At 42.8% G+C, this 17,322-nt stretch overlaps 1 protein-coding gene across 1 annotated transcript in view; it reads right to left on the reverse strand.

Moving 5' to 3' along the window:
• CNTN4 (contactin 4) overlaps nucleotides 1-17,322 on the reverse strand; it is a 910,670-nt gene that overhangs the window by 207,577 nt on the left and 685,771 nt on the right. The window contains exon 7 of the mRNA XM_038772663.1: nucleotides 858-1,055. Coding sequence (XP_038628591.1) covers nucleotides 858-1,055 — 198 coding nt within the window. The remainder of the gene's footprint in view (nucleotides 1-857; nucleotides 1,056-17,322) is intronic.

Raw genomic sequence — 17,322 nt, forward strand, 5'->3', positions numbered from 1 at the left:
GCCTTCTGGGCTGCAAAGCTGAGGAGCAGTCATAGACTGTTGTAGGGGTGAGGGAGAGAAAGTGGTGGTGGTAGCAGAAGAAAAGGAGGTGTGCCAGAGAAAAGCCTTGAATCTTCCCCTTGCCCTCCTTTCTCCTCTTCCTTCACTGCCTTGTCTCCCCCTATTTCACCTCAATCTGGCTCTAGCTCCCCTACTTTCCAACTCCAGCAGGTGAGGATTACAAGCCAAGGAAGTGGTCATGGCAGAAGCAACAAAATCCCAGTGGTACAGAGGGGAGGGTTTGGGATATGGGGATCAGATCTGGGAAAGTCGTAAAAGTTATGGGAACCAGGGAAAGCTGGACTAGACTGTAGTCTGGACTACAGGGATTGGCATCTTCTAAATCTTTTCTTCACTCCTAAGTATAATGCTCTGACTTACTGTGGAGTAGGGGGTGTGGTGAGTTTCCTGTCAAATCTGCAAAACCATAGACCTGAGCTGCAATCAACTGAGGGAAAATGATTGCCGCCCCTTACTGTATGCAATTACCTGTCCCGGGCACCATTTGGCAGCTCAGTAAATGTCGAATGAGTGAATGAATGAACGAAATGCAGAAAAAATGAATGCCATTTCTTTGTGCACTGAGTTTCCTTATCTGTTCCCCTGGAGATCAACAAATCATGTTGTGTGATGAGGAAAACAGAGCTTTTTTAAAAGCTCAACTAATATTTATAGTATGAAGTAATTTTCAATTCTCCTACTTCATGACTGATGCAGCAGGAATTTTGACAGGCGATCTTGAAGTAAAAATATCAATCTGACAGTTCTCACACAATTCTCCCAACGTGAAAAAAGATCGAGTACACAGTACAACTCACCATCATTCCTCAGTATCAAAGGTGTAGGTGGCCCCAGCACTTTGTGGTTTGAAACAGTGTTGGTTACCACACAGGTGTAATTGCCGACATCTGATTTTTCCACCTTGGCAATGTACAGATTTCCAGTCACTTGAGAAACAAAGCGACGGTTATCCTGGTATGATGGATACTCATTGAAGATCCAGGCATAGCTCAGATCTGCAAGTAAAAGGTTTCATCATTACTAATGTGGCTCTGGAAACTTTAGCCAGTCTGGAAACGCTCAAGAGAGTGGTTCATACTTAGCCAACGGCAGTGAATTCATTCTCTACTCCAAAATCTGTTGGTTATAAAGTATATTGTTTGCAGGTGACCAAATAGACCTAAGCAATACACAGTGCACTGTTTCTCAAACTTTGGTCCACAGATCCTAGGGAGTCCATGAAGCAGCAACTCCAGGTGTCTCTTTCACTATTGCGGCCAAAGATTTTTTTTTTCCTTCTCAATCAGGGGAAACCTCCTATAGCTCGCAACCCCTCCTAGAATGTGCCTTCCTTGGCTACAGAGCACATCTGATGCTATTATTAGGATGGGGCTGTGTTGCCATTCACTCTCATTCCAAAAGGGGCAAGCTCGGAGTAACGGTTAGGACTCTTTGCCCCATCAGAAATGGCACAAATGATCTTTTGCTCCATCAAAATGGTAAGACTGGAAAGGTTGGGGACCACTGTTTAGAGAACAGAAGGTTGCAAGCAGAGTTTCACAGAAATAACTCGATCCAAATATAATACAAGAAGCTTGGTAAATGTTTATATCTCCTTGATTGACGGCCAAGAGAAAACCATTCCATGATCATTTTCCTGTACATGATTCTTCTTTCAAGACCTTCTACTGATTACTAGGTTGGGGGATGACAATGGGACAGAAATAGAGATTTCACTGATGCACTATCTTGTGCATGAATACTGGGCTGGTGACTCTTGAATTGTCCCCTACAAAAACCCCGTCACCTAATGGTTCACTGGGGATCATGCATCCTCTTTTTTTGGTGAAATATAAATAACTGGATATTTAGATAATTTTGCTAATCATTTCTTGTGTCTTGCTTCTCTGTGAAACAAATCAATTTTCTCTGACTTCATTCACATGTCATTTTTTATGGAACCAGAGCAGAGAGTTTATGGCTGACATTTCTGAGAAGTAGAAGTAGTGACTGCATGTTGGGTAGGGACCGTCTCTATATGTTGCGAACTTGTACTTCCCAAGTGCTTAGTACAGTGCTCTGCACACAGTAAGCACTCAATAAATACGATTGATTGATTGATTGATCACCATATGCACCACCTTGCTGACATTGTGCTGGGATTCTGTATCTGTAAGAAAACACTGAGCTTTGGGGCAATTCAAGTGAGAGATGAGCTTCTTTTCACAATGTCAGTGCCAGGAAGACATTTCAAGGCCAAGCTCAGCAACAAAGTAGCAAAAATAAAAGCATTTAGGGAGAAAGAAACAGGACAAGTTTGAACATGGCTCAGTGGAAAGAGACCGGGCTTGGGAGTCAGAGATCATGGGTTCAAATCCCGACTCTGCCACATGTCTGCTGTGTGACTTGGACAAGTCACTTAACTTCTCTGAACCTGTTACCTCATCTGTAAAATGGGGATTAAGATTGTGAGCCCCACGTGCGACAACCTGATCACCTGGTATCCCCCCAGTGCTTAGCACAGTACTTTGTATGTAGTAAGTGCTTAACAAATGCCATCACCATTATCATTCTTTTCTTCCCATCAAAGATGGATGGATAAACTGAAAATGCATCTAATATTAAAATATACAAGGCAACCCAAAGTTTCCAAGTCTTAAGGGCCAGGAGGTCAACATAAACTCATTGCATAAGGCTCTTGACCTTGAGCATTTTTGTTCTGAGAGACAGGAGGGCAGAAGAAGGAAGAGAAGAAAAAGTATTCCTCTGTCTAAGCATTTCAAAATAGGGCTTGGCTTGCTGTGCTTTCCCTTTACCATGCATTGAAGCCAGGGGGCAAAGGTACAGAACAGATCAGAGAAGAACTGGCTGGTGGATAATTACAGGAATTCAGCCCGAAAAACTGAGCTGGCTCCTCTACACTTGCCTGGAAGGGTGTAGTTATCTTCAATCTGAAGTAATCCTCTTTTCCTAGATTCTATGGCGTATGAGTGCTTCTAATTGGGATTTTTCTCCCCACAGGATGCAGGGAGCAAGGAAGTTGTAGCCCTAGGCTCAAAAGCGAATCATTCCCAGGAATTCTGTGCCACCACATGTTTTAGAAAGAGAAGCACTTAACCATGACTGTAAGTGCTGTCCTTTAAATTCACCATTAAAAGTCATCTCTGGAATGATTTAGAGCAAGGGCTCTCCTGCGGCCAGAGCAAAGCCTATAGTAGAGTAAAACGAAAATAGAAGAGACCTAAAATAATTATGATGTCTTAAACAACTGAAGGAATTTCTTCCCATACTTTGCTCCATCAAGTAGAAAGGCTTTCAGTCCATACATTCATTCATTCAATCATATTTACTGAGAGCTTACTGTGTGCAGAGCACTATACTGAGCTCTTGGAAAGTACAATTCAGCAATAAAGACAGACAATCCCTGCCCACACCGGGTTTACAATCTAGAGTGGGGTGGGGGTGGGGGAGAAGACAGACAACAAAACAAGTAAACAGGCATCAATATAAATAAATAGAATTATAAATATATACATATATACATAAGTGCTGTGGTGGGGAGGAGGAGGAGAGCAAAGGGAGAGAGTCAAGGTGACGCGGAAGGGAGGGGGAGCTGAGGAAAAGGGGGCTTAGTCTGAGAAGGCCTCTTGGAGGAGGTGTGCCTTCCGTGGGGCTTTGAAAGGGGCGGTAATTGTTTGGCGGATTTGAGGAGGAAGGGCGTTCCAGGCCAGAGATTGATGGCGAGACAGGCGAGATCAAGGCACAGTTAGAAGGTTAGCCCCAGAGGAGTGGAGTGTGTGGGCTGGGATGTAGAAAGAGAGAAGGGAGGTGAGGTAAGAACGGGCAAGGTGAAGGAGAGCTTTGAAGCCAATAGTGAAGAGTTTTTGTTTGATAAGGAGTTTTTGTTTGATAACAGTCCAGCAGGAGCAGTCCAGAAAACAGCTCCCTGTAGAGGCACCCATTTTAAACGGAAATAATCCAGAGTAAAAGATAATCAATGTGTAATTAATCATGACTAGTTCTCTGTGGTGCTTTTCCCTTTTTCTCTGGTCAATGAGAATGCAGACTTCATGAGTTACCATTATCTTGAAGAATCCACTGCGACACACCACTTGTGTTGCAAAAATCATCAAAACCAAAACAGTTTTCCTTTCTGGCTTTGCAAGAACCAACTGTTCACAATGATATGTAATGGCCACTTGAATCAGCCTTTCAAATATGTTTCAAAAAAACTTTATCCCCTAACAAAATAATTTCTCTGGCCCTCCCATAAATCAGGCAGTATGTAGGGGAGGAGGGAAAACTAGTGAGAGCAGGATTTTGTACTCTTCACCTGAAATAAATCATTACTCGAAAGAGTGACAAGTTCACAAAGCTGCTTTAAATGGTCTCTTTCAAAACACATTTTAATTAAACGGTGAAAACTGAGATTCTTCCTTTTCACATGAAACAGTACTTGAAAGAAGTGACTGGAGTCATTTTAATTGCATTTCCCACAAAATGATAATAATAATAATGATAATGGCATTTGTTAAGCATTTACAATGTGCCAAGCACTGTTTTAAGTGCTTGGGGGGGGGATACAAGGTGATCAGGTTGTCCCACGTGGGGCTCACAGTCTTAATCCCCATTTTACAGATGAGGTAACTGAGGCACAGAGAAGTGAAGTGACTTGCCAACGTCACAAAGCAGACAAGTGGCACAGCCAGGATTAGAACGCATGACCTCTGACTCCCAAGCCCGGGCTCTTGCCACTGAGCCACACTGCTTCTTATTTGGGCATTTAACTACTTAAGTGTGCTCCTAAATATATTCATTCCATTCATTCATTCATATTTATTGAGCTCTTACTGTGTGCAGAGAACCATACTAAGCGCTTGGTAAGTACAGATCGGCAACATGTAGAGATGGTCCCTACCCAACAACGGGCTCACAGTCTAGAAATAATAATGATGGCATTTGTTAAGTGCTTACTATGTGCGAAGCACTGTTCTAAGCGCTGGGGTAGATACAAGGTGATCAGGTTGTCCCACGTGGGGCTCACAGTCTTAATCCCCATTTTACAGATGAGGTAACTGAGGCACAGAGTAGTGAAGTGACTTGCCCAAAGTCACACAGCTGATAAGCGGCAGAGCTGGGATTAGAACCCATGACCTCTGACTCCCAAACCCATGCTTTTTCCACTGAGCCACGCTGATTCCAGAGCACCCCATAGAGTGTTTTCAACAAGTCAACCCGCCCTCCAAATCAGCTGTCTTTTTTGACCTTTGTCCTTTCGCGTTGTTCAAATGTATCATAGTTTTGATTAGTATTATTCCTCTCAACATCACTGAAGACGAAGGACAGGAGGTGAGCCAATTTGCCCAAGTGAGTTTCAGTGAATGAGACCTCCTCAACTACAGTCTCCCATTTAGCTCCCTCCCTCTCTAAATATGACCTTCCAATTTGTCAAAGCTACAGAGTAATTATGATCTCCATGACACTAATTAACCAATATGTTCCATTTCATCTTTGCAAGGACCATAGGAAGCAACAAGACGCCCCGGCAAGGGGTTTCAGAATTTACGACTGAGGTTAATGCAGTATTGCCCTAGTGCATTGTCTATGGGGAGAACCAAAGTTTATTGGATGTCCTTGAAGAACATCAGTCAGAAAGATCACTTCAGCTTTAGAAGGGGAGCCCTAATTATGGCAAAAGGCACAGTTGTACTTAAATACCTTGAGTCACAATTGTAATCGACCTCAACAAGTGAATGAATTGCAGGAAACACACTCCACCCTAATGTTCTACGTGTTTGCACACAAAGGAAGAGAGATGCAAATTGCTTTTTCTTGTATTACCAGATTACAGCATTTCTGCATGCCCTATTTTTGGCAGATATAATTATGTTTATATGAGAATACCTAATCATTTTATTTACACATGTGCATCTAATTATCAGTAACCCCATGCTGATGACAAGAGGATACTCAAAGTAAATAAGGTAATGTGTCTCGGCAAGCTTATTATTTCTTCAAGAATCTAAATTTGGGAGCGAAAAATAAAAATACCAACAACACTACTTAGAGGAAAAATTAGCTTCCCAAAAGCCTGTAGAGAAAGTAAATGAGACTAATGAATAGCACACTATACACGTGCAGTCTATGCTTAAGACTCTTCATTGACTTTTTAGTGGCTTGGGGTAGGCTGAATGATCTCTCTGGATCTATGTTTCTAAATCTGGAGCAAGGGATGCAAAGTCTTGGCCAGTAATTGTTACTCAAGTACCATACGCAAGAATCATGTAAAGAATTAAGTATGTTGAACCTGTAAAGTATGTAACACTGTAACATTGAAAAGAAGCTCAAAGGATGGACCTGTTTACTATCCCCAGTGCGTTTACAAGGAATCAAATAAATGAAGTCGGCATTCTTGTCCACTTATCTGGATTAAATTGTCAGTCACCATGGGCAGATAGCTAACTGGAAGACTGCAGAACTGAGTTTTTTCATGGAAGACTGTAAAAATGGAACGTATTAAAGAAAAATGCATTTTCGGTGAGAGGCTTTTAATTTTTCTTTCCAAAGGGCTTATCAAAAACAAAGGAAAACCTTGATGATTTAATGAAGTGACTTCAGGGCAATAAATTATACAATCCATCCCAAGATCCAATTATGAACTCTGCCAAAATAGCGTGAACTAAAGTCAACTTGGAAGACAGTCCCTCATTTAGGCTTTTAGTTCATCCTAGCTTCCAGGTTTCCTTCCTATCACTGCTTTTCATTTTCATTTAAAATGAAAAGCTCCTAGAAGGCAAGGACAACCTTTCTCCCTCCCCACTTATCAGCCACCCTAGAATTTATATGTGCATCTCTTTATTCATTTGTTACTTGCTTAATTTCTTACTTTTGTTTTTGAGCATTTGTTTTAATGCTCACACTCTTTTAAATGCTTTTATATTTAACAATCATATCTGCTCTTTTCACCCATTACACTGCAAGTTCCTTGAAGACCTAATACTGTACAGAGAACAACATACTGTGCACACCAGGTGATCAAAATATCCTGGCAGGATAAGCACTTAGTACAGTCCTCCGTATGTAATAAGCACTCAGTAAATACCATTGATTGATTGATGAGATGATGATAATCACTTGTTTAGCAAATTGTATTTGCTAGCTTTGTGGTAATCTGGACAAAAACAATGGCACATCAGTGCAGATGAATCATGAAGCAAAAGTTGAAAGTAAGAAAATAAATAAAGGCAGATCAGGTTACCATGTGACCATGAGTCCTGGGTCCCCCATGGGCTGCTCTCGCCCGTGTCTGAGAGCATGGGAACAAAAACTCTATATCCCAGTAGGAGCGGGGAGACTTCAAAAGCCAGGAGTGGATGACCATGACACCACGAACTCCTGGTCTCGTTGTGGAAGTTTGCAACTAAAGACTGTGGCATGGATTGGGGAGGAAGATCAAGACTGTCTCAATCAATCAATGAATTGATCATATTTATTGAGCGCTTACTGTATGCAGAACACTATACTACGCACTTGGGAGAGTACAACTGAACAGAGTTGGGAGACACATTCCCTGCCCAACAAGGATTGTTCATCTTCCTTTCTTTGCCCTTCATTTTTGATTATTTTAATAATAATAATGATAATAGAGTTTGTTAAGTACTTACTCGGCACCAAGCACTGTGATTTAGCATTGGGGTAGATGTAAGATAATCAAGTTGGACACAGTCCCTATCCTAATGGGGCTAACAGTATAAGGGGGAGGGGCAACAGGCCTTGAATTCCCATTTTACAGATGAGGAAACTGAGGCCCAAAGAAGTTAAGTGACATGCTCAAGGTCACACAGCAGACAAGGGGCAGAGCCAGGACTAGAACCCAGATACTCTGATTCCCAGACCCATTCATTCATTCATTCATTCAATTGTATTTATTGAGCGCTTACTGTGTGCAGAGCACTGTATTAAGCTCTTGGGAAGCACAACTCGGCAACATATAGCGACGGTCCCTACCCAACAGTGGGTTCACAGTCTAGAAGGGGGAGACAGACAACAAAACAAAACATATTAACAAAATAAAATAAATAGAATAGTAAATATGTACAAGTAAAATAGAGTAATAAATATGTACAAACATATATATAGGTGCTTGGGGAGGGGAAGGAGGTGGGGTGGGGGATGGGGAGGGGGAGGAGGGGGAGAGAAAGGAGGAGGCTCAGTCTGGGAAGGCCTCCTGGAGGAGGTGAGCTCTCAGTAGGGCTTTGAAGGGGGGAAGAGAGTTAGCTTGGTGGATGTGCGGAGGGAGGGCATTCTAGGCCAGAGGGAGGACGTGGGCGGGGGGGCGACGGCAGGACAAGCAAGAAGGAGGGACAGTGAGGAGGTTAGTGGCAGAGGAGCAGAGGGTGCAGGCTGGGCTGTAGCAGGAGAGAAGGGAGGTGAGGTAGGAGGGGGGCGAGGTGATGGAGAGCCTTGAAGTCGAGAATGAGGAGTTTTTGCCTGATGCGTAGGTTGATTGGTAGCCACTGGAGATTTTTGAGGAGGGGAGTAACATGCCCAGAGCGTTTCTGCACAAAGATGATCTGGACAGTAGCGTGAAGTATACATTGAAGTGGGGAGAGACAGGAGGATGGGAGATCGGAGAGGAGGCTGACACAGTAATCCAGTCGGGATAGGATGAGAGACTGAACCAGCAAGGCAGCGGTTTGGATGGAGAGGAAAGGGCAGATCTTGGCGATGTTGTGGAGGTGAAACCGGCAGGTTTTGGTGACAGACTGGATGTGAGGGGTGAACGAGAGAGTGGAGTCGAGGATGACACCAAGGTTGTGGGCTTGTGAGACGGGAAGAATGGTAGTGCCTTCAACAGTGATGGGAAAGTCAGGGAGAGGGCAGGGTTTGGGAGGGAAGATAAGGAGTTCAGTCTTGGACATATTGAGTTTTAGATGGCGGGCAGACATCCAGATGGAGATGTCTTGAAGGCAGGAGGAGACACGAGCCTGAAGGGAGGGAGAGAGAGCAGGGTCAGAGATATAGATTTGGGTGTCATCAGCGTAGAGATGGCAGTTGAAGCCATGGGAGCAAATGAGTTCACCAAGGGAGTGAGTGTAGGTAGAGAACAGAAGGGGACCAAGAACTGACCCTTGAGGAACCCCTACAGTAAGGGGATGGGAGGGGGAGGAGGAGCCCGCAAAAGCGACTGAGAATGAACTGCCGGAGAGATAAGAGGAGAACCAGGAGAGGACAGAGTCTGTGAAGCCAAGGTTGGATAGCGTGTTGAGGAGAAGGGGGTGGTCCACAGTGTCAAAGGCAGCTGAGAGTTCGAGCAGGATTAGGATAGAGTAGGAGCCATTGGATTTGGCAAGCAGTAGGTCATTGGTGACCTTTGATAGGGCAGTTTCGGTGGAATGTAGGGGTCAGAAGCCAGATCTACTAATAACTGTGGTATTTTTTTAAGCACTTACTATGTTCCAGTCACTGTACTAAGCACTGGGGTGAATACAAGCAAATTGGGTTGGACACATTCCCTGTCTCATATGGGGCTTACAGTTTTAATCCCCATTTAACAGATGAGGTAACTAAGGCACAAGAGAAGTTAAGTGTCTTGCCCAAGGTCACACAGCAGAGTGGTGGAGCTGGAATTCGAACCCATGTCCTTCTGACTCCCAGATCTGTATTCTTTCCACTAGGCCATGCTACTTTTTACTTTTCTACTTTTACTTTGTTCTTTTTACATGCCCCCAGTGTTTGAAACTTTTCTCTATTTTTTCTTTTCTCTTTTCCGTGTCTGTCCTCTCCCACCTAGATTATAAACCCCTTGTGGGATTGGGTCTGATTTGTTATTTTGTATTGCCCCCAGGATTTAGCATGGTACTTCGCACATAGTAAGCACATAAGTGAAGTGCTTTACTTCCATTACTTCCATTTACTTCCATTACTAAAGAGGATGACACTACGCTGAAACCATACTTCAATCAATCTGTGATATTTACTAAGCACCTACTGTGCGGAACACTGAACTAAGTGCTTGGGAGAGTACAATATAACAGAGCTGATAAATTCCCTGCCCACAATGAGTTTATAGTCTAGAGGGAGAGGTAGACATTAATATAAATAAGTGCTGTGGGGATGAGTGAATAAAGAGTGCAAATCCAAGTGCAAGGGTGACGCAGAAGGGAGTGAGAGAAGAGAAAATGAGGGCCTAGTCGGGGAAGGCCTCTTGGAGGAGATGGGCCTTCAATAACACTTTGAAGGTGGGAAAAGTGATCGCCTGTTGGCTATGAAGAGGGAAAGCATTCCCGACTAGAGGCAGGACATGGGTGACTGGTTGGTGACCAGATCGAGGTAAAGTGAGTTAGCTGGCATTAGAGGAGCGAAGTGTGAGGCCTGGGTTGTAGTAGGAAAACAGTGAGGTAAGGTAAGAGGGGGCAAGGTGAATGGGTGCTCCAAAGCCGATGGTAAGGAGTTTCCGTATGATGCAGAGGTAGATGGGCAACCACCGGAGGTCCTTGAGGAATGGGAAAACATGGACTGAACATTTTTGTAGAAAAATGATCCAGGCAACAAAGTATGAACTGGAGTGGGGAGACACACGAGGCAGAGAGGCAGGTGAGCAGGAGGCTGATGTAGTAATCAAGTCATGACAGGATAATCAATCAATCAATCAATCGTATTTATTGAGCGCTTACTGTGTGCAGAGCACTGTATTAAGCGCTTGGGAAGTACAAATTGGTAACATATAGAGACAGTCCCTACCCAACAGTGGGCTCACAGTCTAAAGGATAAATGCTTGGATGCCGTGGAAAGGGTGGATTTTAGCGATATTGTGAAGGCAGAACCAACAGGCGTCAGTGCAGATGGAATATGTGGGTTGAATGAGAGAGATGAGTCAGAGATAACGCCAAGGTTATGAGCTTGTGAGACAAGAAGGATGGTGGTGCTATTGTCTACAGTGACAGGAAAGTCAAAGGGAGGACAGGGTTTGGGTGGGAAGATAAGAAGTTCTGTTTCAGAAACATTACATTCCCTGAGCACAGTGACCTTCAGAACAATCCTTAAAAAAATGAAAATGAATTTACGTGACCGAAATATTAATTCATGAAATGCCACAAACATTCTGTTAGTAGCGTACAAAACCAAAATAATTTTGATGTGCTGAAACATGCAAATACATATAATCCTCTGCTTTATTCTTAGGGAACTTCTTTGCAGTATTTCAACAGATTTCTTTTGCTAAGTTTTCACATGCTAATTGCTTTGGAAGTGACAGACATTCCTGTCCCATAGGCAATTTGTAACAACTGAGTAAACAGACACTTAGACTACAATATGAAATAGCTTTTGGTGATTCTGACGCCTGATTGAAAAACTGATTGTAGTTATACCAAGGTGCCTTCCAGGGCAAAAACATGTAGAAAAGCAACAGACAGTTTCCTAGTTACTGCATACTCTGGATCTGCTGGGAGCATTCACTAAGTAAGCTTTAGTTCAAATGCAGTGTGACCTAGGGGAAAGAGCCTGAGGCTGGGAGTCAGAAGACCTGGGTTCTAATCCCGCCTCCACCACTTGCCTGCTGTGGGACCTTGGGCAAGTCACCTAATTTCTCTGTGCCTCAGTTTCCTCACCTGAAAATGGAGATTAAATCCTACTCCCTTCTAATAATTGTGGTATTTGTTAAGCGCTTACTATGTGTCAGGCACTGTACTAAGCACTGGGGTAGAGACAAGTCACTTAACTTCTCTGTGCCTCAGTTACCTCATCTGTAAAATGGGGATTAAGACTGTGAGCCCCACCTGTGAGCCCACCTGATCACCTGTATCCTCCCCAGCGCTTAGAACAGTGCCTTGCACATAGTAAATGCTTAACAAATGCCATCCTTCTTCTTCTTCTTCTTCTTCTTATTATTATTATTATACAAAATAATCGGGTTGGACACAGTCCCTGTCACACATAGGGGTCACAGTCTTAACCCTCACATGAGACAGGGAATGTGTCCAACCTGATTAGCTTGTATCTATACCAGTTCTTGGCACATAGTAAACACTTAACAAGTACCATTAAAAATGGTTATGTTTTAACAAGTAACTTTGGCCAATGGAAAATAAAGATTCATTGTTTTTAAAAGTGAAGTTATAAAAAACAAAACAAATATCCCTCCAATTTAGAACACTTATTGAGCAAGATTTACTCAGGGCCCAAGTTACTCCCGGGTTATAAGTTAGGCACATTGGGATACTTCATTCACTCTAAGTCCCCATTTAGTGCAATGAAGCAGTAATTTATTACTGTAAATGGTTCCATAGTGCCTTGAATGAATTAAGGTATCTTATTAGATACCTTAGAGTATTAGAGAAGCAGTGTGGCTCAGTGGAAAGAGCATGGGCTTTGGCATCAGAGGTCATGGGTTCAAACCCCGGCTCTGCCAATTGTCAGCTGTGTGACTTTGGGCAAGTCACTTCACTTCTCTGGGCCTCAGTTACCTCATCTGTAAAATGGGGATTAAGACTGTGAGCCCCCCATGGGACAACCTGATCACCTTGTAACCTCCCAAGCACTTAGAACAGTGCTTTGCACATAGCAAGCACTTAATAAATGCCATTATTATTATTATTATTATTCCAGTGGTGTCTAATTTACTACTTCCTTTCAGGGAATAACAACAACAGCTCAATATATTTAACATAAAGATGTTTCCTTCCTCACAACAGATTGCAGAAGGTTTCCCGCACTGGGAACACTACCTGGCAGAAATAAGTTACTCAGATATTTCCAGAATCCATCTCTTCCTCTCCATCCAAATGGCCCACCGAGCTAGTCCAGACACTTGCCATACTCTGATTTTCTGCTGCATAAGCCTCCTCACTACTCTCCCTGTCTCCAATCTCTTCCCCTCTCCAATCTATGCATTCCTCTGCTGCCCAGACCATTTTTTTCTAAAATGTCATACTAGCCAGGTTTCCCCACTCCTCAAAAATCTCAAACGATTGCCCAGTCCTCTCTGTAGAAAGCAAAAATTCCTGATTACTGATTTGAAAGCATTCAGTCAGCTCTCTCCTTCCTACTTTTCCACTCTCTTCCACACACCCCAGACAGCAAGCTTCAATCCTCTCCAGCTAACCTACTCCTTGCCTCTCATAAACTTGTTATGAGCAAGGAACGTTTCTGCTAATTCTGTTGTACTGCTCTCTCCCAAATGCTTCATACAGTGCTCTGCACATAGCAAGTACTTGGGAAATGCCATTGATTGACTCCAGTCAATCAAGTGCTGTGGGCGTGAGAGTGGGGTGAACAAAGGGGGCAAATCCAAGTACAAGGGTGATCCAGAAGGGAGAAGGGAGTAGGGGAAATGAGGGTTTTGTCGGGCAAGGCCTCTTGGAGGAGATGTGTTTTTAATAAGGTTTTGAAGATGGGGAGAGTTTGTTGGATATGAAGAGGGAGGGTGTTCCAGGACAGAGGCACGGTGATGTGCAGGTGGATGGGTAACCGCTGGAGGTTCTTGAGGAGTGGGGAAACATTAATAGGAAATGGTATTTTTTGAAAAATTATCTGGGAAACAGAGTGAAGTATGGACTGGAGTGTGTGGAGAGGCGGAAGGCAGGGAGGCAGGTCAGCAAGAAAGCTGATGTAGTAATCAAGATGGGAAATGTCAAGAGCTTGAACCAATGTGGTAGCAGTTGGGACAGGGAGGAAAAGGCAGATTTTTACCTCCCCATCTTATATCCCCCAATTGCTGCTTCATGTCTCTGACCCTACTTAAACACTTAAGTTACCACAAGTGCTGTAGTTTCTACATATACCTCTTCTATACGCTATTACTTCCTCTATTTCTAATTTAAGCTTGTCCCCCCCCACTAGCCCATAATCAATCAATCAACCACTTTTATTGAATGCCGTGTGAAGAGCATTGTACTAAGCGCTTGGGAGAGTACAATATAAGATCCTTCTCTTTCGTACTCTCCTGACCATTTGGTATGGTGTTCGCCACACAGTAGGTGCTCAATAAATACTACTGACTGATTCCTGGATTGAGTCAAATAAATATACTTTCCAGTATAAACAGAACACACCTAATTTCTATTCCACAAAGTGTAGAATGGGTCTTGGTGCTGTAAACATACACCGGGGAAATATATCTGTGGCTTTACCTGTTTAGGCCCTTAAAACCGCAGTCCTCTAGACTGTAGGCTTGCTATGGGCAGGGAGCATGTCCACTAATCCTGTTGTATTATACTCTCCTAAGCGCTTAGTACAGTACTCTGCACATAGTAAGTGCTCAATAAATACAATTGATTGACTTGATATGCAAAAACAAAAATCTTTTGTCAGCAACCTTACTTCTATAAAGGTTCCTCCTGGGTATGGGTAATGTCAGCAGCAGTAGTAGCTCTTAAAGCTATCCCCAGCAGTGTTGGTAGGTACAAGAGTCCACAGCAGTCTTGAGGCTAAAATGGCAGCTACGGTTTAGGTGCCTCATAAATATTCTCCTCTCTAATGTATCGTGTTCTCAAGATAGCCAGTGTCAAGTAGTAACTGTCCCGGTGCAGTGATGTCTGATGGTCAATTCACCGATGCTTAGGAAAAAGAATTGCTTCAAAAGAGAGGTGCAGGGTACATAAACCCATGACCAAGGAGAATTTGCTGATTCCACTCTTTTTTAAAAAATGGTATTTGTTGAGTACTTACTATGTGCCAGGCACTGTTCTAAGCACTGGGGTAGATACAAACTAATAGGTTGGACAAGGGCCATGTTCCATATGGGGCTCACAATATTAATCCCCATTTTACAGATGAGATAACTGAGGCACAGAGAAGTAAAGCGACTTGCCCAAGAGATCACACGGCAGACAAGTGGCAGAGCCGGGATTAGAACCCAGGTCCTTCTGAATCCCAGGCCCGTGCTCTATCCACTCGGCATGTGGAAATGTGCTAGGGCATTAGTAAACTTCCCACACACTGAGGGAAAGAAACCTAATTTCCATCATATCAAGGCTCTAGCACTGAAAAAATAAGACTACATGCAGTATAGAGTCTAATTTATATACTTCAGGATAGGTAAAAATGCTGTTGGAGAACTCAAACATCAACCATCCAATGCTAGATGAAGAAAAAGATGGCAGGGAAACAGCATGAAGCTCCCCTGAGGGCTGTTCTTGACTATGGCTGAGGGATGGTCAAAGTGGATCTGTGTTATCAAGCCGGGAAGGCCAGTAGAGAGAAGCAGCTTCAGAGGGCTGTCATTTACAATGGCTTAGACAAATGCCCAGCTCATTGGGACTGAAGACGCTTCTTCAAATCAATTATTTGTGAAGGTTCCACAGAGAAAGTCAGTGGCATCAGCTTTTGTGAAGAGCTCAGACTCATGCTGCTAAAAGTTCATTTGAAAACTATTAATCTTTTACTGTAGGGTACAGTTTGATGACCAATTTCAAAATATGTTAGAGTTCTAAGATACTGCTTTGAGACTGCATAAAAATTTCAAAAGATACTCATCAAAGATAGAGCAATGATATTTTCTTCAATTCAGAGTTCCAGAAAGAAGCTCTTCTCCTTCTCAGGTGGCATCGAGAACAGAAGAATGATAGAAGTCAGAAACCCTTTATTCCAATTTTTACCCTACCTTCATGGAAGAGTTCATCCTTCAAACCCTCTGTCATAGCATGATGCCACCTACAAATGTTTTATATGCTCTAATGCTGCAAAAATTCATATTAAATTATTTATAATTATTTGTTTTAATGTCGGAAAGTAGTGATGTGACTAACTGAAAAAGGCTTCTTAGCAATATGTAATTAGCTCCCACTCAAGTCACAAATTTGCAGCCTTTCCATCAGATTACTAACTGTTCCACTTGCTCTTCAATTAAAAATGTGATTTACGAAAATATGAATAGTTATTTTTAAATGGTGAGCATAATGTAACTCATTCAATTTCATCAAGGCATAAGTACTCCCCATCCCACCAAAACGTCTCATCCATTTCCCCCTCCTTAACACTCAGAGAGGTCCTAGAGAAAGGCAGAGAGTTCTCTAACAAGCAAATGAATGAGAAGAAATTGTGGATTTTCTCTAGACATCTTTAAAAATAGAATATTCATTTACTCAGGTCGGTTAAGTGTAGTCTAGCCTAAGGACATGGGGTTGGAGATGTCCTATTCATGCTTCCTTAAACAGAAATCCTAAACTTTTCCCAAGTTTACTTACATCCTTATTTTCATGATAAACTAGTCCAAAATATTCCACCCCTCTCCTCCTTCTTCTGATAGGCACTTCAACTCTGAAAAACTGGCTTGAGAAGCAAGAGTTTCTTGAGAATTAACCACACAAATGCCAGTTTCAAAGTGCTACAATGGCAAATAGTAACAGAAGGGTAATCTCCCCCAAAAGATTCCAGGAGAAAGTTGATATGTGAGAATTACAAATCTCTCCTCACTGCTCCAAACCCTTAAGCACATTGTTACCCCAATCTGCAAACTTTTATATTTTTCACAAAAAGCTGAATACTTAACCCTCAGTCTTCAAACCTTTTGCAAAGTGTGCTGTCAGTAACAAGTATATGACCTATGGCGTAAAAATGCTGATTAAATGATTTATATGTCTGCATTTCAGATAGTTGAAAGCAGTGAGCGATATGAGGAACTGGAAAAAGCTTCTGAAGCAAAATAATTAGCTATCTTTCATAGTTCAAGATGGTGCCGCTGAGGGTGAGATCCTTTCCACCCGAACGGCTGTGGCTGAAAAGACTGACACCATGGGTGTGTAAAGATATAGTTCCTAGTCGTGCTAAAAACATAATCACCACATAAGACTACATACATATTCTATGGGATAATGAGGTGATTAAGTGGGCTGACAGCTTCTGTGGAAACTGCAGAGTTCTTTGGACTCTTGGTAACTAGGAGAAGTGCTAGCACGGAAGGGAAGAATTGGGTCTAACTCCCTCTGGTCCCCTGGAATTCCCACAGCAATTCTGTACATATAATAATAATAATAATAATGGTATTTGTTAAGCACTTACTATGTGCCAAGCACTGTTCTAAGCGCTGAGCACTGTTCAAAGTGTTCAAAGTTCAAAGTGGATAGAGCATGGACTTGGAAGTCGGAAGGACAAGGATTCTAATCCCAGCTCTGCCATTTGTCTGCTGTGTGATCTTGGGAAAGTCGCTTCATTTCTCTATGCCTCAGATACCTCATCTGTAAAACAGGGGTTAAGGCTGTGAGCCCTATCTGGGAAAGGTCCTGTGTCCATCCTAATTAGCTTGTATCTACCCCAGCACTTAGTATAGTGAATGGCATTTAG

The sequence above is a fragment of the Tachyglossus aculeatus genome, chromosome X1 (assembly GCF_015852505.1).
Source record: "Tachyglossus aculeatus isolate mTacAcu1 chromosome X1, mTacAcu1.pri, whole genome shotgun sequence".
NCBI classification, from domain to species: Eukaryota; Metazoa; Chordata; class Mammalia; order Monotremata; family Tachyglossidae; genus Tachyglossus; species Tachyglossus aculeatus.